Here is a 25,694-nt window from a genome sequence, read left to right as displayed (position 1 = left end):
TCTTCCAGGACAGGTGTTGATTCTAACAGACAACACAACCGTCATGTGGTACATCAACAAGCAAGGGGGTACACATTCTTACCCTCTATGCAGACAAGCAATGATTTTATGGGACACTGCTCTCAGTTTACAACTGGATCTTCAGGCAAGGTTTCTGCCGGGAGTACAGAACTCCTTAGCAGATGTGTTAAGCAGACAAATCATGGATCCCCACGAGTGGAAACTGGATCCTCAGGTATTTCAGCAATTAACAGTGTCATGGGGGACACCAGACATAGATCTGTTCGCTTCTCCTCTAAACCACCAGCTGCCAAAGTTTTGCACAAAAAGGAGACACCAGGCAGCTTGGAAAATGGATGCTCTTTCTTTCAGTTGGAAAAACCTTCATGTATATGCCTTTCCACCGCTTCCTCTGCTTCTAAAGGTTCTGCTAAAGGTAAGCCAGGACAAACCAAGAATGATCCTGATAGCTCCAGATTGGCCTCGGCAGCATTGGTACCCACTACTGAGAAATCTGATAAGGAAACCACCGTGGCCCCTGCCTTTGATTCCACAACTGTTGTCTCAAAAGGACGGTCATCTACTCAATGTCAAGCTTCACTCTCTTCATCTCACAGCATGGCATATCCTGTTTTAGCTCATAGCAGGGCTCAACTTCCTCAACAAGTTTTGAATGTGATTATGGAAGCTAGGAGACCTAGTACAAGGAAAGTGTATGCAGACAAGTGGAAGAGATTTTTGTTTTGGAGTGCAGCAAAGGGTGTAGATGTTTCTGAGCCTAATTTAAGTGTGGCTCTTCAATATCTTACTGAGTTATTGGACAAGGGTTTGTCCTTCTCTTCCATTAAGATTCATGCTGCAGCAATTTCAGCTCACTATGACTGTGATCCACCTTTGTTTTCTCATTCTTTGTTCAAGCAATTTCTCAGAGGGGCAAAGAACATAAGACCTCCACGAAGAGCTCCTACTCCTGCTTGGGACCTCAATTATGTGTTGGAAAAGCTCACTCTGCCACCTTTTGAGCCTGCAGCTACGGCTGAGTTAAAATATTTGTCATGGAAGACTGCTTTTTTGTTGGCCATTACCTCTGCAAGAAGGGTTTCTGAATTGCAGGCCCTTATGGCTGTTGAGCCTTTCTTGATTTTCCATAAGGATAGGGTATCTTTACGTACTAACCCTTCCTTTATGCCTAAGGTGGTTTCAAGTGTGTCTTTAAACCAAACTATTCATTTACCTACCTTTTATGCAGACCCCCAAAACAAGGGGGAAAAGATTTTGCATACTTTGGATGTGCACAGGCAGTTACGCTACTACTTAGATAGGACTAAGGGTTTCAGGCAGTCTCAACAGTTGTTTGTTTCTTTTGCTTTAGGTTCTCAGGGCAAGCCTGTGTCAAAACAAACTCTTTCTAAATGGATTGGGTTTTGCATTGCATTTTGTTATTCTCAGCATGGCAAGCAGATCCCAACAGGGATTAGACCTCATTCCACTAGGGCTACTGCCACTTCTACAGCTTTTCTAAGGGGAGTGTCAACTAAGGACATTTTGGAGGCAGCTACTTGGAGTTCAGTACATACTTTCTCTAAGCACTACCACCTTCCTCTCTACTCTAAATCTAGGGCTGGGTTTGCCACTGCTATTTTACAGGGCATTTTGACAGCTCCTGCTTCTCTTTGATTTGCCATCCTCCCTTACCTCTGCTTTGGGAATCTACCCAAGTGTAAGGACTGCAGCAATGTGAGATGAAGAACATAGTACAGTTTTGTACCTACCATAAATGTAGATGTTCGAAGATCCACATTGCTGCAGTCCAATTTACCTCCCTCCTTCCCTCTGTGTTTGGGGTGGTTGTGTGGTTAGGTTAGTACTTTATTAGATAATTGTTAGAAGTTGTACATAGTTTGGGTGTGGGGGTGTTTAGTGTTTGGTGATTTTTTGATTTTACCCTGTTTAGGGTCTTCTGACATCTGGGGCAAGAAAAGACTGAGGATATGACGTTGGTCATGCGCATTTATACCCTGACGTCCTGGCGTCAGTTTAATGCGCCATGACCGGCGTCAGCCATATACTTTGGTATTCGGGCCGACCGAGGACAGCGCTATACCCAAGTGTAAGGACTGCAGCAATGTGGATCTTCGAACATCTACATTTATGGTAGGTACAAAACTGTACTTTTATCTGAAACCTGGTTAAAACTTAACACTAAAGACAATGAAGTGTTACCACCTGGGTACAACATAAACAGGCTGGATCGTGCTTCGAGGAAGGGGGGTGGGGTAGCTGTACTCTCTAAATCTGAGTTGAATGTCACCATAGATGTAATACAGCCACCTCAGATTAATAACTCAGATATTCTTGCCACCAAATTGCAACTTAATAAAAATAAATGCATTAATATCTGTATGTGCATTCCCCCAAGTAACAATATATCTACATTTGAAGATATCCTGCACTGGCTATCATGTCACTACCCCCAAGAAACCCTATACTACTTGGAGACTTTAACATAGACTGGGGAACCTGTTCCTCAGAATCCCCAACCACTCATACTAACCTGCATGCATTTACACAAATTATATCCACCCCTACCAGGATAGGTAAACCCAACCAAAAAGAAAGTATACTTGACTGGGTACTCGTAAATAGTCACCCCCAACTGTACACCTCTGGTACCCTCCTTGATGGCCTAAGCGATCACCTTCTCACATATGTAATTAAGCACAAAACCATCAATTCCCAACAACCCTTACTCAGGTTAGAAACAGTAAAAACTTTGACCCTGCCAAATTCCAACAAGAACTAAACTCATGTAATTGGTCTATTCTAAAACACCTCCCCTTAGAGGAAGCAGTAGCATACTTTAACAACAAATTCTCTGAGATCCTTGATTTGAATGCACCTGTTCTTTCAAAGAGAACTAAGGCAAAAACTGCGCCATAGCTTTCTAAAGAGTTTAAACTCAAAATTACCCTTAGAAACAAAGCATGGGCTTTATGAAGTTCTTATAAAGATCCTCAAGATCACATTAAATACAGGCAATCCAGGAACGAAACCAAAAAATCAATTTTACAAGACAAAAAAAATACTACTGTAATTTACAGACAGTAAATCAAAATAACCCTCAGAAGTTTTGGGCAGGTTTAAATAATCTACTACATCCTGGACAAACTTAAACCCCAATCTCTGCTGCTACTATTGATAAAACCCTGAAGATGTTTCTGATGGTTTTAACCAATTCTTTACGGAGACAATTCAAGCCCTAGCTAGCCAACTACCTCCTAGCTTCCCTTGTCCTGAAAGTATCACCCCTAGAAACCTACTCGCGATCAGCTTCCAGCCAGTCGCCACTTCACTTATCCTTACCTTGATCAAAAAATTAAAACCCACTACACTTTCTGCTGATCAACTCCCTGCCAAATACCTACAAAAATTGTCTGATGCTATTGCTTACCCCGTCTCAATACTAATCAATCGAACCATAGAAGAAGCTAAAATTCCCACCATCTGGAAAATATCCTATATAATTCCACTTCACAAAGGAGGCAGCTCTACTGAATTCTCCAATTATCGGCCAATAACTATACTCTCTCCACTTGCAAAGATTATGGAAAAATGTTTTCATAGACAACTCATGCACCACCTAATCCAGAATCACCTTATGGCAGACACTCAGCATGGCTTCCGTCCTCATCGCAGCACTACTTCAGCCCTCCTAGCCTTTAACAACACCATAAACCATAATCACAACAATAATTATATATCCTCAGCCCTCCTCTTGGATCTTTCCAAGGTATTCGATATGGTTGATCACCAACTTTTAATCCACACCCTGCAAACATTGTCTAGATACTGGAGCCCTTCACTGGTTTCAATCCTACCTGAATGGTCAACAGCAGGCTGTCCTCTGGCAGAACAAACTCTCTAACCTACCCAACACCCTTGGGAGTACCACAAGGCTCTATACTAGGGCCCTTGCTGCTGTTCATCTTCATTAATGACCTTTATACTGTCATCCCAAAAGTCAGCTGTATCCAATATGCTGATGACTCTACTCTGATTTGCTCAGCCACATCTCCAGTAGAGTTATGGTCAGCTACCCAGACCACATTTAATACAATAGAAAACTGGCTTTCAGAACATCGTCTGATCCTAAATCCCCAAAAAAATAAAATGCTGTTATTTTCACCAACACGTAGGTCTACCGCTTTCACCTTTACCATAAAATCAAATGATGGCACAATAATCTCCCCTGACTCCTCTACAAAACTATTAGGTGTCATTATAGACAATCTAAAATTTGACCTATATGTTAACCAAACTATCAAAACCGTCACTAAAAAACTAGGGTCACTTTACAGAATAAAAGCCTTCCTAACCCCTCCAGCTAAAATTGCCATAGCTCTCTCTCACCTTCTTTCAGCCCTTCTGTATGCATCCCATCTACTCTCGAATTTAAACAAGACTGTCCTTAAACTCTCAATTTGCTACAACCACATTGCCAGGTTTGCCACTGGGCTGCCTTTTAGGACACATCATTGCATCAATCTAAATCAGCCTGGGTGGCTTGAACTACCCAGCCTAATCCAGTATAACCAACTGATTATGGCCTGTAAAATCCTCTATAATCCGGACAATACTTCTGCACTTAAAAATATTATCACCCCCTATAACAATCCTAGACTGCTTCCATCCTCTAACAAACCACTAATTCAGACTAGCAAAATTAATAACACAGCCGGTGATTCTCTCTTTGCAAACTCTGTAAGTAGATACTGGAACTCTCTTCCTGCTGATATTACCTTACTTTTCCACCTTAGGTCAATTTAAAACTAGACTCAAACATTTGTCACTTAACTGGGTATGTCAATGTATCAAACCTGGCTAACACTCTTTAGAATGTCTAAAAATCTGTTAACTAGTTTACTGTGTAATTTAATTTAATCCTGACTTGCGCTCAGGATTAAATGTAACCTGTTGAACCTGTTTAACTTGCTTACTTAAGTAATCTGTGTAAATAGTCTGTTTGTAATATGTAATGCTGTATCTGCTTACCCTTGGAGCTTTTCTCCCCGGGCTTCCGCTGAAAATGGACATGCATCCAGTTGGACTATCCCAGTCAACAAATGTAAAATAAAAAAAAATAAATAAAATCTAGCAGGTGAGGCCACAGAAAGGGGAACCAAATGTGACTAGGCCAATATGGAGCAATAAGGATCACTTTGCTCTTCAATCGACAGGCTTTTTTCAGAAACTGGGGGATGAGGGGAGTGGGTGGAAGGCATAAAGAAGACCCAAGGGCCAATCATGAACTAGAGCCTCCCTGGATGACTGTCCCGGAGGGGGAATCAGGACAAAGTAGTTGCTGCATTTGAAGTTGGTCGGGGATGCAAAGAGGTCGCAGCACGGATAGCCCCAATGGTGGAAGATCTCCGCCGTTATGAGAGGATTCAGGGACCACTTGTGAGGTTGAAGAATGCACCTGCTGAGTCTGTTTGCTATCACGTTGGAACTCCCGGGAATGTGCGTCGCTAGAAGAAAGCGGTTGGTAGCCATCGCCCATTGCCATATCCTCATGGCCTCTCGACAGAGGGGGGTAGGATTTGGTTCCGCCCTGTTTGTTGATGTACCAGACTACCGCCATGTTGTCTGAGTGTATCGCAATTGTCCCTGACAACAGCAAGGGATGGAATGCTTGCAACGCCAAAGCACCGCTCTCAGCTCTAAAACATTTGTATGCAGATGGGCCTCCACTTCAGACCAAGTGCCTTGGACTGTCTGACCCTAACATAGCCCTCCCCACCCCATCAGGGAGGCGTCAGTGGTCACTGAAGTCTTGGGCTGCTTAGGGGAGAGACCATTGTGACTGGTTGTGGTTCAACCACTTTAGATCTTGTTTGCATCTGAGTTATGTGAATCTTGACTGAAAGGGGAAGCTGAAAAGGAAACCATTGTGTGAGCAGTAGCCATTGTAGAAGCCTCATGCGAAACCTGGCTAAGGGGACAATGGTGATGCAAGCTGCCATGGAGCCCAACAGCTGCAGGATCGAGTGAGCTGTGGACTTTTCCATTGAGAGAACTGGTAACAGTTGCTGTCTGATTCTTGATATTCTGTGTTCCGGTATGGACGCTCTGCAAGTTTTTGAGTCCAAAATGACCCCTATATGAATTCTGTGGACTGAGAAGGGGTGAGATTGGATTTCTGCCAGTTTATTGTTATGCCCAACTTTTCGATAGTATTGAAAGACTATGCCAGGGCTTCCTCCAATAGGTGTCTGGTAGGGGCGGAGAGGAGCCAGTCGTCTAGATATGGAAAAACCTGAAAACCTTGAAGTCGCAGGTGAGCTGTGACAACTGCCATGCACTTTCTAAACACTCTGGGTGCTGTAGAGAGTCCAAAGGGCAGTACTCTGAACTGGTAATGACTGGTTACTGCACAGAAGCGCAGGAATCTTCTTGATGGTCTGTCCACCTTTATGTGGTAGTACGCATCCTGAAGATCTATCGAGCACATCCAATCATCTTTTTCCAAGAGAGGAATGATCGACTGTATAGTGACCATCCGAAATTTTTGCACACTCACAAATTTGTTTAGCACACTGAGCTCCAAAATTGGTCTCCAGTCCCCGGTTTTCTTTGGCACCAAAAATAATCTTGAGTAAAATCCGGATCCTATCTGGTCTGTTGGGACTACTTGGATGACTCTTGTTTAGCAGCTTTGTAATCTCTAGAGCTGCTTCTTCCTTTTGACTGGGTGGAACGTCGGGAAATCTTGATGGAGGGACAGGACAAAGTTCGATGGGGATCTTGTAACCTCTGGTTATTATCCTTTGTACCCAAGAATCATTGGTAATAGTTATCCAGGCAGAAGGGTACAAAGAGAAACGTCCCCAACCACTTCCAGAGGAAAGGGGTTGGGCCGCTCTTCAGGAGCGCTGGTAGGATTGCCCAGAGAAGGAATCTCTGGAATCCTGATTACGCGGACCCCCTCTGCCCCGAAAGGGGCGTCTTCCTTGTGAGTTTCCCCCTCCTGCCCCTAGGGGAAAAATCGGCCTGTGTGTCACGGAAAGGACCCTGAGATTTTCTGTACCACATCTTCCCGCTCTTTTTGTTTCTGGAGAAAGCATGTTGGGGGGGAGAATAATGGACACCTACGGCAGACAGGGTCTTACCGTCCTTGTTCACACCTGGCCAATGTAGTTTTGACTTTGGGTCCAAACAAAGAGGAGGACTCGATGGGAGCATTGAGAAAGGAAGCCTTGAAGGGTTCTGTGAAATTACACAAGTGCATCCAGGCATGTCGTCTCAAAACAGTGCCTGAACACTCTGCTCTAGCCGCTCCTTCTGATGCGTGGGACACCAAGCGCATGGAGGAGTTCAAAATCGATTCAGTAGTGGCCAGCTGAGAGGCCACTTTGTCACGGACCTCATCAGACACGGCACCTACCAAAGTTTCAGAGAGCTCAGATACTAGGTCTCTCTGAAGTCTGGTGAAGTGTGCCATATAATTCAGGGACCTGATAGCAAAGGTCACTGATGCAAAGGTGCACTTCCCTATCCTATCCAATGCCCTGGACTCTTTGGCGGATGGACAGTCTGGATTTCCTGTTCTGCCAGGTCTGGCTTAGTTGCAGCTGCCACCAGCAGAGCATCTACAGGGAGACCTTTATACCAATGAGGTTCAGAAGCAGGGTTGACAAGATTTTGTCTGACTTCCGTGGAATGGCCTCAGTAGTATCAGGGGTCTTCCATGCCCGCTGCAAAATGAACCGGACCAGTTCGTCTGCAGGTGGGGTAACCCAGGAGGTAGGGGGCCGGGCGAGAAAAGCCTGCAGGAACAGACTCCTCAGAAATCGGGTTAGAGGACTGCCATTCACCTCTCTGTTTAAGGATTTCTAGGATATCACCAAAGGATATGTCAGAAGGTGAACGAGGGGCCCCTTCCCCATCATCAAAGTCTGTGTCTTCAGTGAGACTTCTCAGTGGAGTCCATATGCTTCCTCTTGCACGAGGATTTCTGATGAACTTCCTCAGAGGGAGATGCTGGGGAAGACAACACCAAGGGGGTATCCTGTGGGAGTATATCTTGAGACCTCTGCACCTGGTGTCCACTAGAAGCGACCTGTGTACATAGTGGTCCAGAGAAGAGGACGGTGAGATAGTAAGCACAGTATCAGCAGTAGATGCCAAGGCCTTCTCCATGACTTGGAAGGCAGGTCCACTAGAGGAGGGGTGAGTTCCCAAGGGGGACGTCACCTCTCCCCTAAGTGATCCAGCCTGCCGACTGGGAGTCCCAGGACGGCTGAGAAGTCAAATCCTGGGTCGTAGCAAAATATTTCTGCCACAAAGGTAACTGCAGCTCCTTAGAGAGATCCATAAAGGGAACCATAGAGGGGGGAAGACTGTGCTATGTCAATAGATTTCAAGGGAGAAGTATAGGTCTTGAGAGGTGGAATTCCTCTGGCCAAAAGCACTTGATCCACAAGTCGCAATACGTCATGTTGGGGAGAGGCTTCTGGTAGATCTCACAGAAACAGCTGAGGGGGAAACAGGTCTATCTAGAGATGAGGGCAAGTCGGTGCCCATCTCAGACTGCATCGAAAACAACGGTGCTGTAAAGGACTGCACTACAGGTGTCTGCACCGAGGAAGTTATCGGTGCTGATGTAATGGTCTGCACCGATGAAAAGGTCGTTGCTGAGGTTGAAACCGATAAAATAGTAAACAAGGACTGAGCTGTCTGTTCCGAAACAATGGTGGTCTGCGCCGACTGCGAGGTCGGTGCCGGTAAAGATGTCTGAACTGAGGGGCCCCTCAGTTCCAATACAGCAAAAGACATCAGTGCCATAGACATAGGTGGTGCCGAGGACTTTTTTCGGAGCTGAAGATCTAGGCGCTGAAGATGTCTGATCAGAGAGAGTCTGATCCGAAGCAGAAATCTTTGCTTTCTTTCTTGGTTGATGAGAGTCCCCAGCCGGGGACGAAGGAAGAGATTTAGCCTTAGAAGCATCCTCAGACTTCTTTTTATGGGATCTTGGATGGGTTGAGGCAGATACCAACAATAACACAAAAACACAAAATTACTCGAAGGAAAGAAAGGAAAGGCTGTCTACCAACTATGGTAATCAACTAATACCTTGTATTAGATAAAAAGGGTGAAAGTGACTAAAATATTTTTAGAAAACTGAAAGAAAAGGGAGTCGCTAAATGTGATAAGGCAAGAGAGATCAGAAAATCAACTTTTCTGAGAGAAAAAGTCCTTATTTTGAAATAAAAGGACAAAAAAAGGTTTCACTTAGCTCAAAAGCAACAGCCTGACACGACCTGATGGCGACGCAGCAAACGAAAGCTGAGGTAACTGGGAGAGGGGGATTATGGGTAAGAGATTGATTAGCTCAAGAGTTTATCGTTGGCGCAAGCTTGGTATATGGCCGGCTCGGTTCCGTTATCGGAACCGTAACCCATACGTAAGGAAGTGGACAAGGATTAACAATATCAGATCTTATGTTTTACCTGTCTAAAAGTTAAGTTGTAGTAGAGAGTCACTATTTTTACAACAGCAAGATGGATTGAAAGGGGGTGGTCACTTTTGTATTGTGGTACTATGGAATACAGTAGGATGGCCAATAAATTTAAATAGTTGAAGGGGAGTGATTTCACAAAATGATAATTTTGTGGTTAACTGAAAAGTACCAGTGCTACCAAAAGATGCAGCCAACAAAAACATTGTTGGCTGCATCTTTTGGTAGCACTGGTACTTTTCAGTTTTTCAGTTTTGTATCATTTCGTGTGGTACAGTCGTTAATTTTGTGGTTACTCACACCAGCCAGTAAAAGCAGAGAGGAAATGAGAGATATGGTAAAATTAACATAAGGGGCAGGCAACTAGAAAGACAGTGGTGTTTAACAACAGTAACTGGGTGGGAAGGTGGCAAAATTTCTGTCCGACTCGCAAAAGACAGAGCTGTGGTCTCCAAGTTTTAGTATGCAGTTAAAAGCAGAATAGTAAAACCCAGTGTAAAACAAAAACAAATCGCAGTATATACAAAATAGAAAAAGGCAGTAAAGTAATACAAAACACAACAAATAAAAAGCAAACTAACTTTTCCCTCACAGCAAACTGTAGCAGAATCTGGGTGAACCTTTCCAGTAAATTGGTTTAGTTTCTGGTATCATTAAAAGGAGGATCCAGTTATGTTAGCCTGGGATGACATGGTCAACAGACCTCTATGCTTTACCAGAGATGGTCTTCATCTGTCACCCCTCGGATTTTGGTTACTGGCTAAGACTTTCCACCTCCATAGTGCCTTTTTTAGTCAGTGTTGCAAGAACAAAATTCCTGACACAAAAATACCCTCTAAAAACAACCTTAAGGTTATACTAAAACGCTAGGATTCTAAACCATAAACTGCACTCACTGGAAGCAGTCCTCACCTTGGAAGATGCTGACATTTGTGCAGTCACTGAGACCTGGTTTAAGGCTGTGGAGAGCAGAGCACCTCAGCTGTACCAGGTTAACATTTCCTTCCACACACTGACCACAAACTGAAGGAATGAGAACTAAAGGGGGTGGTGTATCAGTATTCATTAAAGATAAGTAACCTTTAGATTGGTTAAACAGCAAGATTCCCTTGAATTACTTCAGGTGTAATTGTAATTGACTGTAGGTAAGACCCCTCTTCTCATCATTGCCAGCTACAGACCCCCCTCCATGAATCAGGACATCCACTTACCCTACTTTGATCTACTGGAGTCAATCAAGATACAACCAAAACACCCTGGTTAATGTACTACATATACAGAACCTGTGGATATAGCAAACCTGCTGGCTGACAGGTTCAGTGAAAACCTTACTCCCCTGTCCCCGCGGGCCACATATACCCTAAAGCATCCCTAACACCTGTCCCTCACCTAGTATCTCTCAGGAGCATGTCTTAAACATCCTCTCCAAGCCCAGAAACACAGCCTCTATGGGACCACACAACATCCCAGGCTGTGTTCTACATGGGTTAAAACAGGAATTAGCATCAATATTGGGCACGCTTTTCAATAATAGCGTAAGCACTGGCTTTGTCCCAGTGGAATGAAAAAAGTTATCCCTTTGCACAAAGGGGATCCATCCACGAACCCTGGGAACTATAGACCCATTAACCTGACCAGCCTTATCTGCAAGGCCATAGAATGAATCATCATGGACCTCATTAACAAATATATAGGAAATCTTTAAACTCTCGACCCCACCCAGTTTCATTTCGTCAAGGGGAGATCATGCCTGTTAAACTTGGACGACTTTGAGATGGTCAACAATGCCCCAGACGAGGGCAGATCAGTGCATACGGCCTACCTAGACTTAACCAAGACCTTATGACAATCCCCCACTCGGGAATCATTGATAAACTCACCCAGCTGGGCATCAACCCATATATTGTCAGGTGGGTTGCAAATTGACTCACCTAATACAACTCATGCAGTCAAAATAGGGGACTCCACCTTCTCCAGCAGACCTGTAACCAGTGGTGCTCCACAGGGATCGATTCTGGAACCCCTACTGTTTGGAATCTACTTTCCTGAAGTACAGGTTAAAATTAAAGAACTTTTACTGATAGTTTGCGGATGACTGCAAACTGGGACCGATCATTGAAACCCCTAGTGATGTCAACATTCTGTAAGAAGGTCCTATGCAGACTAATGACTGGTGCCAAAGCCATTGTCTTAAACTTAATGCAAAAAAACTGCATTATCATCATCTTCGGCAAGGGTGATGTTCCTCCAAACTTCCACATCAATACCAATACTGTAAGCACACAGTGGTGAGATGTCTGGGCATACAAGTCGACAGCAGCCTTAACTTTGATCACCATATCTCCACAGTGGTAAGAAAGACATTTTATATTGCTCATCTCATAAGTAAGGGCATTGTCTCCAGAAAGAGAGGTTATAAACCCCCCCTCCCCCGTACTTTTCCCTCATCAGGCCAGTAATCGAGTACAATGCTCCCTTTGGTGTGTTACTTTCCAAACACCTGCAGCAATTAGAGACCACAAAGGTCCCTTGCAAAGAAAATTCAGGGTCTTCAAGATCTGTTTTGTGCGGCCAAACTGAAATCCTTGTCCCTTCACTTTATTTCGTACAGACTCCTCAGAGGCAACCTGTGCCTTGCATATAGAGCAATCTGTGACCTAGCTTTAATGGCAATGTTGCACATTCGCAAGTCAAATGGCACATGGGTCACTCACTCAAAGGAACTTAACCTGGTATGTGGTATCCACAGAACTTGCTGAAGAGACAGATTTGTCGCACAGCTGTTGCCCCACCTTTGGAACAAGCTTCATGTTCATGTTAAACAAATCCCCTCATTGGCCCTATTTATGCGTAATTTGGACAATTTGATAGGTAACCAGCAATTCATCCTGGGGGGTTCCACCTGTGTCCCTATTGGACAGGGGCAATAGGTGCTCATTTTAGTGTCTGCTGAAAGACACCCTTAGGAACACAGGTTGGAAGTGGCTAGGCTTGTAAGGACGCATCAGGGCGCATCAGCCTAGTAACTTCCTATGATAAAGGCACCCCCACTCCCAATCACTGCAGTGAATAAATAAGACTGCTTCTCTGATCTGAACAGTTTCTCTATCACTGCCCATAGTCTCATGTCTTGTCACAAATGAAGATAATCTGCAAGGGAAAAAATATCCATGAAGATCAGTGTCCACCCCTCTCTGCATCTCTAGCCAAATGGCTAGAGATTACAGGTTTCACTGTAGGAGCCCTAGATGAAGGAAGCTGATATCCCTAAAAACTAAAAGCAAGATACTTGTAAGTGAAAAGCCACCCTTGAAAATCAAAGTGATTGGTCTCCTTTCTGCTTCTTCAGTGAAATGATTAGAGAAAAGAGCTTTTGCTGTAGGAGTCCAAGAATCTGGAACATAGCTAAAAATAATTGGTGGGATGGCAACATCAGACAATTTTTAAATATTACTCTTGTTCACTTGAAAAGTTAATAAAACGTGTTTTGCATCAGCATACATTTTCTAAATAATATGAAGCATGAAAACTCTGGCATTATTAATTTGTCTGGTATTGTCAGTGATTTGCCTGACAATCAGGGACAGGGCAGATATTTTAAGGCAAAATCACAGATGTAGGAAGAGTTGAGAGGTATGTGTTGTCTGCACACCTCTCAACTTTGAGCAAAAATTCTGGACATACCAACAATAATGGGGGATATAAGCTATAGGATAATTTTTAAATTCATTTAAAAATTTCCAACCATAACAGGTTTTGCATCTATGTACATTTTCTGAAGAATGAGATATGAAACTGTCAGGCATTTACTTGCCTATAATGCTGAGTGAGTGAAGGTGTTAAAAAAAAAAAAAAAAAAAAAAAAAAGACTTTCTGCAAAATCAGGGAAAGGTGTGAATTAAGGACTGATGCATAAGGGTGCAGACTACCACGTATGCACTTTTGCACACTTGCAGTCACGCGCATTCACACATTCATATGCACTCACGTGCACATGATGGTTAAAAAAAAGGATGAAAGAGACTATTGTGATGACCAATAAAGAAGTAGTGGGGGGAGTAACTAGGTTGTTGAATTGATGGAGGGTGCCCTTAAGGTTTTCAGGAAAAGTTACAGTTTTCAAGAAAAAAGGCTGTTTCTAAGTTCATTTATGTAATGTAGAATATCCTGGTTGCATAGGAGGAGGTTGTGGAGAAGCTTCAGAAGGCAGTGATAGCATTTTTGGTATGCGAGGTTCATCAGTACTATGGACAAATTTAAAGTAGAGTATAACAGATGAGGTCTGCCAAGCTTGAAGGAATATGAATATACAGCATTGTATTAGAAACTGATGTGAAGAAGTGAGGAAAATAAGCAACAGTTTTTGGTAAAAGGAAAGGTGATCTGAGGCTAGTAGAAGAGAGGTTATAATTTTGAAGAAAGCCTGAAAGGCAGCAGAGGATAAATCCAATAAATAGTTGTTGGCAAAGGAGTGTGGGAAAGATTGTTGAAAAGAAGTTTCAGTTCATTGCAAAACTAGAAGGCTGTCCTGTGAAATAGCTGATGGAAGAAGGAAGTGAAGTAGTGATGACATTTGAGCAGCTGAAGGACAGTTTCAGGTTCAGCAAAACAAAATTTTGATAGTATTTTCCAATGCAAAGTACAGAGGGAAGAAAACATAGGCAAAGAAATGGAGCTGATGTTTACAGGATGGATTTAGTTATAACAGAAGAATATGGAAATATGTATATTTAATAATTTGGTAAACAAGGTAAAGAACAAACAGCATCAGGTGGAAAACACATGGGACAGCATAACATAACAGAAGCCACAATCTAAGATCCCACAAATCTGCCTGGTCTGTTCAAGTGCTATGGCAGCCCAAAGCAGTTGTCCATTTTCCACCTCTTGCTCCAAGTGTCTCAAGCTTCTTTGAAGGTTGCAACTAGTTTAATCTGCATCACATATTGTGGCAGGTAATTTTGTAAACGAAAAAATATTTCATAGTGTCCATATTGAAATGTGTTCCTGTAATATGATGGTCAGTTCAGAACACTGCAGTTGCAGATTCCACTGGAGAGGGAAAACCACTAAAACAGCTGTGGTATTTTAACTGGTACAATTTTGAGGAATCCCTGACAGCAGTGGGTGTTGCTGATAAGGACATTGTTACTGATCTTTCAGAAAAGAGCTAGACCTGAATTTTAAAAGCTGGGATTGTCCCTTTATTCAACTGTATTTACAGCATTAAATATTGTAAAAGAGGCAAATGACCTGGAAGTGGGATCTTTAGAAAAGGGAGTGGTCTAATTACATAGAAATAAATGGAACTGATGGGACCTAAACATGCAAAATAATGTTTAGGAGGAGGAGCGAGGTTTAAGGGAAGGTGGAAATTAGGCTACCTATGTAATGCTGGACTGAGACTGTTATTATAAAGAAGGAATATATATATATATATATATATATATATATATATATATATATATATATATATAAAATATATATATATATATATATATATATACTGCATGTGATGTCCCCATGCTGAGCTAGTAATTGAGGAGCCTGGATCCTCACCACTGACACTGGAGAGGGGACGTTCACTTGGAATACAAATGGATAAACTCTGTGTATGTTCTTCATGTTTCACTGTTGCAGTCATCACATTTGGGTTATCTGCCAGCAGGGTAGCCCTCAGTCGGCCCAAATACCGGAGACTTAGTAATTCTCAGTCGGTTGCTGTCGCTCCAGGACTGACTTCAGGTCTTCAGGGGTATGTAAACAGGCAGCAGATACCATTACCTCAGTCTTTCTTGGCGAACAGCCTGAAGCAGAAGCAGTTCGCAAGTGCCGGTCGGCCGCTAACTGAGTTTTCATTTACGAATTGAATAATCCTGAAGTCTTATAAAGCCAAGTACCCCATTGGGGATCCTTTTTTTCTTGCTCTAACCGATGTCAGAAAAGTTCACAATTGCCTTGCCTGTGGAAAGCAAATACTGCACAGAGATTTTCATTCTTACTGCATCACCTGTTTAGGCCCAGACCACGACGTACTTCGCTGTCGGTTTTGTGCCTTGTTCAACCCCTGAACCATTCGTTGTCGGGCTCTCATCGCTAAATTCTTTCACTCTCTATCTCCGTATTCCAGAATGGCTTTGGTAAGCCATCCGACTACTGATTTTCCAAAAAAAGTAAGGATAAGGACAGACACAGACCACATAGGTCCAAAGCTGCCGACAGCGCTTCCGTTAAGCTAGTCGCCAGTTTGCCAGTACTCTGGCGCTTTCGCAGCCCCTGATGCCCACTTCATTGGATTCGCAGACCTCTACTGAGACCCATTCGGAGTATGCCATGAGACTCTTCGACTACAGAACCTGCGGATGTCTCTACCTTGGATGGGTCCAGAGCCACTGAGTAGGCACCGGCTTCTGAGGCTGTTCTTCACACTACCAGTGTTCGAATCAAACCAATGACTTCATTTTTATCTAAAACTACCAAATTTCTAAGGCTGAGTATGTGCTACGCCTAGAAAACCGACAACCAAAGCGCATGCACCAGCTCCCTTGCCACTGAGACAAATGCTTAGAATGGCAGAAGCTGATTAGGGGAGATCAGCCTTCCCCTGCTAAGAGGAAAAGAGACCAGTCCCCTGCAGCTTCAAACAGACCAGGAGTCCGATGGCTCTGAGGTATCTGATTATGAAGACATGCCCTTATCTGCTTACGAGGATTCAGATGCAGAGGAATCCATTCCCTCTGCCTCTCCTTCAGAGGATTTTTCTTTTGGTGAAACCTTACATTCTTTGAGAGCATTTCCACTGGGAATGCCAAGACTATCCTCAGTCCAAAAAGAGACTCAGAATTTCTAGATTTGCCACAGCACAGGCCTTTAGCAATACCCCCAGTCCTGGAAGGTGTTGATGTCTTTATAGAAGCCAGTCTTACTCCTGATACTTTACCCCCCCCCCGCCCCTGGGAAACCAAACAGGTACTACAGAGTACCTGACACAAATTTCTTTTCAATAATCATACTGCTGATCCAGAGATAATTTCCCAGGGGCCTAAAGGTATCAAGGCAACTAGCCAAGAATCCCACCCCTTCGGACAGGGATTCCAGAGCTTTGGACAGATGGGGTAAGAAAGTATATACCTCTGCAACTCTTACCATTAGGGCATTGAATTGTCAGTTTCACATGCTGAAGTGCAAGCAACATATTATGGAACTTAAGCAAAAAGTAGCAACCTTTACAGATTGCAGAAAATAAAGAATTGCAGGAGCTTATGCACTCTGCAAGCCAAGTCAGCAAGCATACTTTGCAGTGCAACTTTGACACCCTAGAAGCATCTTGCAGGGCAGCAGTCACTGGTTCTGTACTGAGAAGGCATACTTGGCTTAAGGAGCTGTACTTGCCAGACCATGTCAAATCAAAGTTACTAGATGCACGTTTGAAAAAGAACAATTTGTTTGGCACCAAAGCAGAAGGGGTTCTTAAAAAGATGGAAGAAAAAGCTAAATCTATGCAGACAGTTAAAGCATTCTTACAAGTACAACCTCCTAGAATCAGTAGGCATTGCCCCTCAAAACACTGGTCTTTTCCAGCCACCTCCAGGCCATCTCAAACCAGACCCAGGGGAAACAGACCGCCCAGACTACAGTCTCTCAGGGTATGCAGAGATCTAAGCAATGGAGTGCCCCCACCCCCAAAACAGGGAGTGGTAAGCCACCTCCTTATGGAAAAAACTCACAATGACTTCTCTACTCTACTCCCCACCTCTGCCCAATTATTTGTGCCCCTAGAAGGAAAATGTACCCTTCATGCAGAAAACTGGATGTCCATCACAAAAGACCGATGGGTCCTCAACATTGTATCCCTGGGGTACAAATTCAATTTCCATTCTCTGCCAACCTCAAAAGGGTTCCCAGACCTTCCTCCACACCAGTGGGCTGAGGCACAAAACCAAGTCCTATCCCTGCTCTCTCTCAGGGCTATTCAACCAGTTCCATCGGAACAGATAGGACAAGGATTCTATTCCAGACTTTTCCTGGTACCCAGAAAAGAGGACTTTTGGCACCCAATCCTGGATCTTTCAATTCTCAACACCCCCGTGGTGGTACCAAAATTCAAAATGCTTACCCTGCAATAGCTTCTACCAATGCTAGCCAAGGATGCCTGGTTAGTCACCCTAGGCTTAAAAGAAGCCTATCTGCACATCCCTATAGGAGAGTCATGCAGGAAGTATCTACGTTTCAGAGCCGGATCTATGCATTATCAGTTCCCTGCACTTCCCTTTGGCTTATCCACTGTGCCCAGAGTATTCACAAAATGCCTGGCTCCAGCCATTGCATACTGCTGGCAGAGAAATATCCAAATTTACCTGTACTTTGACAACTGCCTGATTCAGGCAGACAGGAATTGCTTTTGCAGCTCCTGACATTTGTGTAAAACCTTCTCACCTCCCTGGGGCACACCAACGAAAAGAAATCAAAAGTGGTGCCCAGTCAAAAGATTTTATTTCTGGGAACAAGCTTGAACACAGCATCCCAGATAGCATTTGTCACTTCAGAAAAACAAGTCTATCTGACAGTCTACTTCAAACAAATGGCCACCAGAACCCAGCTATCCACAAGGAAAATACTGCAGGCCCTAGGGTTCATGGCCTCATGTATACTGCTAATTCCATATGCCAGACTGCATATGAGGAAATGTCAATGGTACTTGGTCTTTGGTGTCAACATTCTCAGGACCTGGAAACAGTCATTCCTATCATACCCTGTCTAAGGACAGACTTTCCTTGGTGGGCAGAAGCATGCAACCACAACAAGGGACTGCTCTTTACTCAACCCCACGCCACCCAGACCCTAACCACAGACAGACTATGCCTGGGGAGCGCACATGGACATCAAATGCATTCAGGGCCACTGGAGCACAAGTCAGATTCATTTGCACATAAACCAAAAAGAGTTGCTAGCTGTGCAGAATGCCCTTACAGCTTTCAGATCCTACTCTATCCAGGACAACTACTAATAACAGACAACACCACAGCTATGTGGTGTATCAACAAGCAGGGGGGAACCCATTCCTATCCACTCTGCAGGTTAGCTATGGGCCTGTGGAACACGGCCTTGGACATGCAAGTCCATCTGCAAGCTCAATTCTTGCCAGGCAAACCAAACTCACTGGCAGACAATTTAAGCAGAAATCTCCTAGACGCACACAAGTGGCAGAGCCCAGCACCTTCAACCTTCTAATTCAGAAATGGGGGACCCCAGAGGTGGACCTCTTTGCCTCCCCCAACAACCACCAGCTCAGCAAATTCTGCACCAGGAACCATCACAGCAAGGCCTGGAAAGTGAATGCCCTATCTTTTCAGTGGGTAAATCAATTTATGCATTCCCACCTTTGCCCCTTCCTTCTCTCAAGTATTATTCAAAATAAGACAGGGCAGACCGAGGACAATTCTGATTACCCCGGACTGACCACGCCAGCACTGGTACCCACTCCTATACAGCCTGAACATCAGTGTCATCCTGGCACCCAGACCAGAACCCTACCCTGCTCTCTCAGCAGGAGGGGCAGATTTTGCATCCGCAACTGCAAATCCTAAATCTTGCAGCCTGGCTTATCACTTGAATCCTCCCCCAGCAACTCTAAGCAGCCAGGTGCTGGATGTCATTCTTGAAACCAAAAGACCCAGTACAAGGAAATCCTATGCAGATAAGTGGGAAAGGTACTGCTCCTGGAGTCTAAAGGAGAGGACACAACTCTGCCCTCCCAGACTTTAATCCTCAATTACTTAGCAGATCTACTCCGCAAATGCCTGTTCTCTTCCATTAAGGTACATGCCTCAGCCATTTTGGCTTACTACAACACTGAGCCACCTCTCATCTCGCACCCTCTTATCAAACAGTTCCTGCGAGGGGCAAACAACTTAAGGCCACCAAGGAGAGCACCCACCCCTGCTTGGGACCTTAACTTTGCACTGGAAAAGCTCACACTTCCACCCTTTGAGCCTGCAGCATCAGTAGACTTAAAATTATTCTCTTGGAAAACAGCATTGCTTCTGGCCATCAATTCAGCTAGAACAGTGTCTGAGCTACAAGCACTTATGGCTGTGGAACCCTTCATTATTTTCCATGCTGACAGGGTCTCCCTCAGGACAAACCCTTCCTTTATGCCTAAAGTGTCCAGTGTGGCTCTCAACCAATCCATACATTTGTCAACCTTTTTCCCTAATTCTCAAAATAAAGGGGAAAGGGTCCTGCACTCCATGGACGTGCACAGACAGCTCAGATTTTACCTTGATAGGACTAAGCCCTTCAGAAAGTTAGATTAATTAGTTTTGCAACAGGGGCAGAGGGCAAGGCCATTTCAAAGCAAACCATCTCTAAATGGATAGCACATTGTATCTATTTCTGCTATAAGCTCCATGGGAAACCACCCCCTCAGGGGGTCAGAACACATTCCACTAGGGCAACATCTACCTCTGCAGCATTTCTCAGGCGGGTCCCTACCAGGGACATCCTAGAAGCTGCTACCTGGGGTTCTGTACACACCTTCACCCAGCACTACCATTTGCCTATCTTCTCCAAATCCACGGCAGGTTTTGCAACAGCAGTCCTGCAGGGCATTCTAGCCAGCCCTAACTCTTCTTGACTGCCTCCACCCAAGTGTGATAAATGCAACAGTGAAACACGAAGAACATAGTACAGTTGTGTACACTTACCATAAATGTAGATGTTCAAGTGTATTCACTGTTGCAGTCCTGGTTTCCCTCCTTCCAACCCCCTGGTTTCTCTCTCTATCTCTATAATCTCTCTATGCCTTTTACTCTCCCCTTTCAGGGGTATTAGTATTGGTATTTACTTTTTACTGGTGGTGTTTTCCTCCACCATAACTTAGCTCCCTATTGGAGGGGTCCTGACATTTGGGGCAAGAAAAACTGATGTAATGGCGTCGGCTACCTGTTTTTATTCCCCTGATGATCTAACATCAGTCCTGGAGTGACAGCAACTGATGCAGAAATACTAAGTCTCTGGTATTTGGGCCGACTTGAGGGCTTACCTGCAGGCAGATAACCCAAGTGTGATGACTGCAGCAGTGAATACACTCGAACATCTATATTTATGGTAAGTGTACACAACTTTACTTTCCATATGCAGACCTCTGTGTCAAGCATAGTTTCCCTTAAAACACAGAGAAACACATTCAACCCGGGGTCTCTGTTTCTATATCAGTTTTCCTCCAGGTCCCCAGTAAGACTTTCCACAGGTACAGCTGTAGAGTTAAGTTCTTAGCCGAGTGCCCAAGCCAAACCCTCCACCACTCTGAAACCAGTACTTCATGTCCCTGCTCCAAGTAGCTGACACACACACCTGGGAAAGGCTGGCACAAGTTTACTAGCTATTTCTCCTTCTGCCCAGACTATAAGGTAGTCATCACTGCCACTAAGCACTACAAAGCCTGCTGCCTGAGGCTCTTGCAAGGGTACCCAATTATACTGAGTGAAATTAATATTAATACAAATGGTAATGTTGACCAAACAGCCAGGCTTTCAGAAGTGGTCAGAGTCATCACCAAGTAAATACATGCAAATACTCTACTCTCAAAACTTTAATATTTTCTAAAAGGACCAGCCACAATGAAAAATGTAAACATATTTAATAATAAGTAATACAAGAAGAAAATGCTAAATATCTGTTTACAGTAAACACCAGAGTTTCAGTCACAAAGTATTAAAAATAAAACTAATGAAAAATTTCACACAGTTGTAGAAAAACAGTATTTAGCTAGTCTCACTATCTGTTCCTGATTGACTAAAAGAATTACTGTTCCTACTTACTGGATAGAGCAAGGCAATATGGGTGAGGGGTCCTTGTTGTCAGATCCAAGACGGAATGCCACTCTTGAGACTTCTCTATAATATGTAGATATTATGTCAGAGTTGATTACAAGATGACATCGCATCTGACCATCTGAGTCTGTTTCTTACACTATCGCCAACACTAGAAACGGACAGGATTTAACACCAAAGTGTAAAAAAATGCATACAAAAGAGCTTTTGCTCAGATCTGTGCAGCTGTTGGAAGTCATAAAACAAAACACTTCCAAGACAGTACAGAAAGCATCTTAGTACAAACCTTGTGTCTCTGGCTGTATTGAGAACTGAAAGATACCATCTGTATGGCCTAGGTCCAGTGATTTAATTTCTTATGTAATTTTTTAAAAGTTAGGATTAAGATTAACCTCTTCTGTTCCAGTATATGTTGTTAGTGTATACAGTTAAGCAGTTACAATAATGCATGTACATTTCTTTTCTGTCCAGCAATACTGTTGATACAGCAGACCTCGCAAATACATTTTCAGCACAAGCATCTGCAAATCAGAAAAGACAAGAACCAAAAAACTCAGTGTAACAGCAAAGCAAGCACACAGCAGTAAAAGCTCAGAAAAACGGTATAGAGTTATTTATTGAACGTGACCACTTTTGCAATGAGCAGCATTGCTTCGTCAGACAAAAAACAGCACTGAGTCCTCATAGTCAAGCTAAAAGTAATAAAAGCAATTATCCAATCATACTTGACAAAACCCCCTCCAAAACACTCTCTTGTCAAGTGTTTCTGCTCATTTAAAAATTAAGGCAACAGCACTCAGTATTGTTGCATTGTCAGGCATCATTTCAACTTCTTAGATTTAAAAATGGGTCTCATGGGGACAATCATTTAATCCATACCCCCCAATGTGCCCCAAGTCTCAGTATCCACTGTAACTCAACACTTTGTGTCCTGTTAACAAAATCCCCTATTCTATCACTCAACCAAAGCATGCAGAACTTGAAAAAGAAAAACATGGTCAGCTCCTGCTCGCAAGGTATGCTTAGCCAAAGCACTGTAGTCAAGACCTTCCATAGTGCAATGTGTGATCCCTTAGATAGAGATTAGTTTTACCTACATAGAGTTTAAAAATGACCTTTCATTGCGCTACGTACATGACATTCTTAGTATTGCAGTCAGCTGCTACCCTCAGATGCCACAAAAAAAGTCCCTGGATGCCTAAAGAATCGGGACTAGTCAATGAAGTCATTAAAGGCACATGAATTGCATTTCCTAGTGCCTATTAACCCCTCAGTGGCCACAGTATGCACTCTAGGGTAACGTAATAGATGTTTCAATGCCCTCTTATTCTTATCCACAAATCTGGGTCGTAAACCAACCAACCCAGCTGCCTTTTTATCCACACATAAGATGTGCCAATTACTATGCATCACTCCCCTTAATTTATTCACATCCCTGGTGTATGACAGAACGACCGGGATCTCATTACTATGTTTTGACCTGTCCATCCTAGTCCTTGTGTCACTAGAAAAATATGGCCTTGCTGTACCTTCCCTCTCCTGAAGAATCTTCTAATAGGCATGATCTACCTCCATCTGAGTGTACCCCCTCCCCATAAACTCATGCTTCAAATTATTTTCCAGGCCAGTAATAGTCTTGTTCCTTACAGGATAAGCGTGAAACTCTCATTGCTTGCCCCTTGATTATATTGGTGAAAATGTGTTGGGGGATACATGCTACCCCTGTGCAAATATGCTGGGCTGTAACCGTCCTTCCTGTGCATCCTGGTGAATAAACCACCAGAAACACCTCTCATTACCTCTACATTCAAGAAATCAATTCTCTCAGTAGAGCACTTCATGGTAAATTTCAAAAAAGTCACTGCTACTATTCAAGTATTGAAAAAAATCTCAGAAGGGCCTCCTAATTTCCTTTCCATCCCACAAAAAGATCATTGACCAAACGTCGATAAAAAATAAACATGGGGATCACCTACACTCAGTATGTTGATATTCCCACTCAGCCATCACCAGGTTCGCATACGAGTTGGCACAGCTCGTGCCCATTGCCACATCTGCCAATAACAAGTGATATTGAAAAGAAAGATATGCTCCAAAAACTAATTCCAACAACAGACTGACTAAATCTATCTGTTGGGCCTCTAACTTGCCATACCTAGTTAAGTAATTTTTGACTGTACTTGTACCCTCTTGATTGGGTATACACATGAATAATGATACCACGTCCAGAGTGACCAAGATATCTATTGCCTCACTCCCTGACACAGAAGTCTCACTGTACAAATCTCGTAAAAAGTGTTCCGTATCTCTCAAAACAGTGGAACACTCATTCAACACTACTCTTAACTGTTTATCCAAGCATATTGAAATGGGCTTGGTCAGCCACCCACCACCTGCTACAATGGGCCTTAAAGTAGGATGCACAGTTTTTTTCTGGACCTTTGGGAGACCATGCAATTGTGGTACAAGTGGTTCATCTACTTTAAAGTACTCAGTTCCCTTGTTATCAGTCCCAGGCAGACACATTCATGGAGACTTAAGAATACGATCCTTCATTCTTCCTGCAATGCTCAACTCAGCAGTTTTATGCACCTTATCTTGTAGCATCATTTGAATCCCATCAAAGTAGTAGTACTTGTCTAGAACTACCACCTGCCCCCCTTTATCCACTGGGCGAATAACTACTTCTGCAAACTATACAAAGCTTGTTGTTCAGCTTCAGATAAATTGCTTCTCTTAAGCTGCTGCCTGTGCTCCAGTTGTACAAATCAGATTCACAGGCATGCAAAAAAAGTCTCAGTTGCTGACATTAAACTAGGCAAGAAGTCCCAACAATGGGTTCATTGCTATTAAATGTCATTCTTAAAGATTGTGTACAAAGCACCAAGATTAAAGTGTCTCAAAATTTTTATTTGAAGGTAAAACCAGTGTTTGGGATTGTTTGCAAAGTTTATTCAGGTGATGATCATGAGTCTATATTAGTTTGCCGAAACCTATCTTCTGCGAACACCTATTTGTTGACACATTCACTTCCTTGATACGCTGAATTTTCCAAAGGCAAGGAAACCATTGCCACGCAGCACAACTGAACCCACAAGTAACTAATTCAAATCCCCTTGATGTGGATGAGTTGTACCCTCCACACCCCAACTATATATTCCAACTACGAGATCGCACTACAGTGGGGAAAAGGGCAAAGTTGTGTAGTTGGCCAGCTACTTCATTGCCCTTGGAAAATTCAACAGATCTCAGAAGTGATTTTCACTGAATACATGTCAATGAATAGGTGTTCGCTGAAGATGCTTTTCAGCAAACTAACATAGACCCAGTTTAGATGTTCTACAGTGTTTACATATGTGAGCAGGCCATCATTTTTCAAAGTCTTTTTTGGGGGGGGGAGCACTCGACTGCTGTATGAAAGGTGAAAGTTCAAGTCTAAAAAAAAATTGAAGTGGTTGGAGGAGGAAGCTAAGCTTGATTTGTAGCTTCTGGAGTACATCTGTGGAATAGTGAAAGGGATGACATGGTAGGACAAATGGTCTTATTCAGTGTAATTAAACCGAGATTAAAATAATTTATTTTTCTGGACTAAATTTATTTTTCTGAGCTGAATTACACTATTGCTGGCCTACATAAGGCAGCTGGTTTGTTACCTTGTTTTCTAATATTTCACGATGTTTTGTTTGGCAATTAATAAATTAATATTGGTTGTTATGGTTGCATTCTTGGTTTCAGGGCCATAGTGAGTATAATGTTAACTCAGAAATGTTACTTTCCGGAGTCCTTACATGTATTTTTTTTTCTCTCCTAGTTTAATTGATCGAAGAGGATTTGTCCAGCCTACTGCAGTGTTACTTCCATTTTCTTCTCGTGAAGTTCCTTCCTACACGGAGAAAAGTGACTCCAACATGGTAGGGGGCGTTACCTAGTGGCGCTGTGAGATTTTACAGTACCTGTAATGCCCTTGACTTTTGCCCTCTTTCCCTGTCTGCCTGAGCCACTTCCCTTTGTCATCCCGCAAGCATGAAACAAATATGGATTGTGAAAGCATGCACACTGCTGGCATCCTGCTTTGGAATCCTGAAACATTTTTCCTGCATTGCTGCATGACTCATCTGTTTGTTTGTCAGAAAAGCATTTTTTTAAAGATGACAAGCATGTATGGGTGTCCTGTCATGGCCTGGAATATTTGTCACCAGTTCTGCTGCTCAGCGTGCGTGTTTCCATTCATTTATTTCATTCATTGTCCGAATTCAGACTGTGGCTTCTTACCATTAACAGTCCTATCAGCAGATCTGTTGATTAAAAACTACAAGTAGTGGAAGCAGCATGTGTATAGCTTC

General features: G+C 43.3%; 1 protein-coding gene across 2 annotated transcripts in view; it reads left to right on the top strand.

Moving 5' to 3' along the window:
• Nucleotides 1-25,694, top strand: part of ZDHHC18 (zinc finger DHHC-type palmitoyltransferase 18) — a 1,033,940-nt gene that overhangs the window by 780,479 nt on the left and 227,767 nt on the right. For both annotated transcript variants that reach the window (XM_044084102.1, XR_006366315.1), the window contains exon 8: nt 25,163-25,262. In XM_044084102.1, the coding sequence (XP_043940037.1) occupies nt 25,163-25,262 (100 nt within the window). The remainder of the gene's footprint in view (nt 1-25,162; nt 25,263-25,694) is intronic.

Source organism: Protopterus annectens, chromosome 1.part1 (genome assembly GCF_019279795.1).
Source record: "Protopterus annectens isolate FY-2018-M chromosome 1.part1, PAN1.0, whole genome shotgun sequence".
NCBI classification, from domain to species: domain Eukaryota; kingdom Metazoa; phylum Chordata; order Ceratodontiformes; family Protopteridae; genus Protopterus; species Protopterus annectens.
The sequence above is the reverse complement of the archived record's forward strand: the minus strand, read 5'-3'. Positions and strand labels throughout refer to the sequence as shown.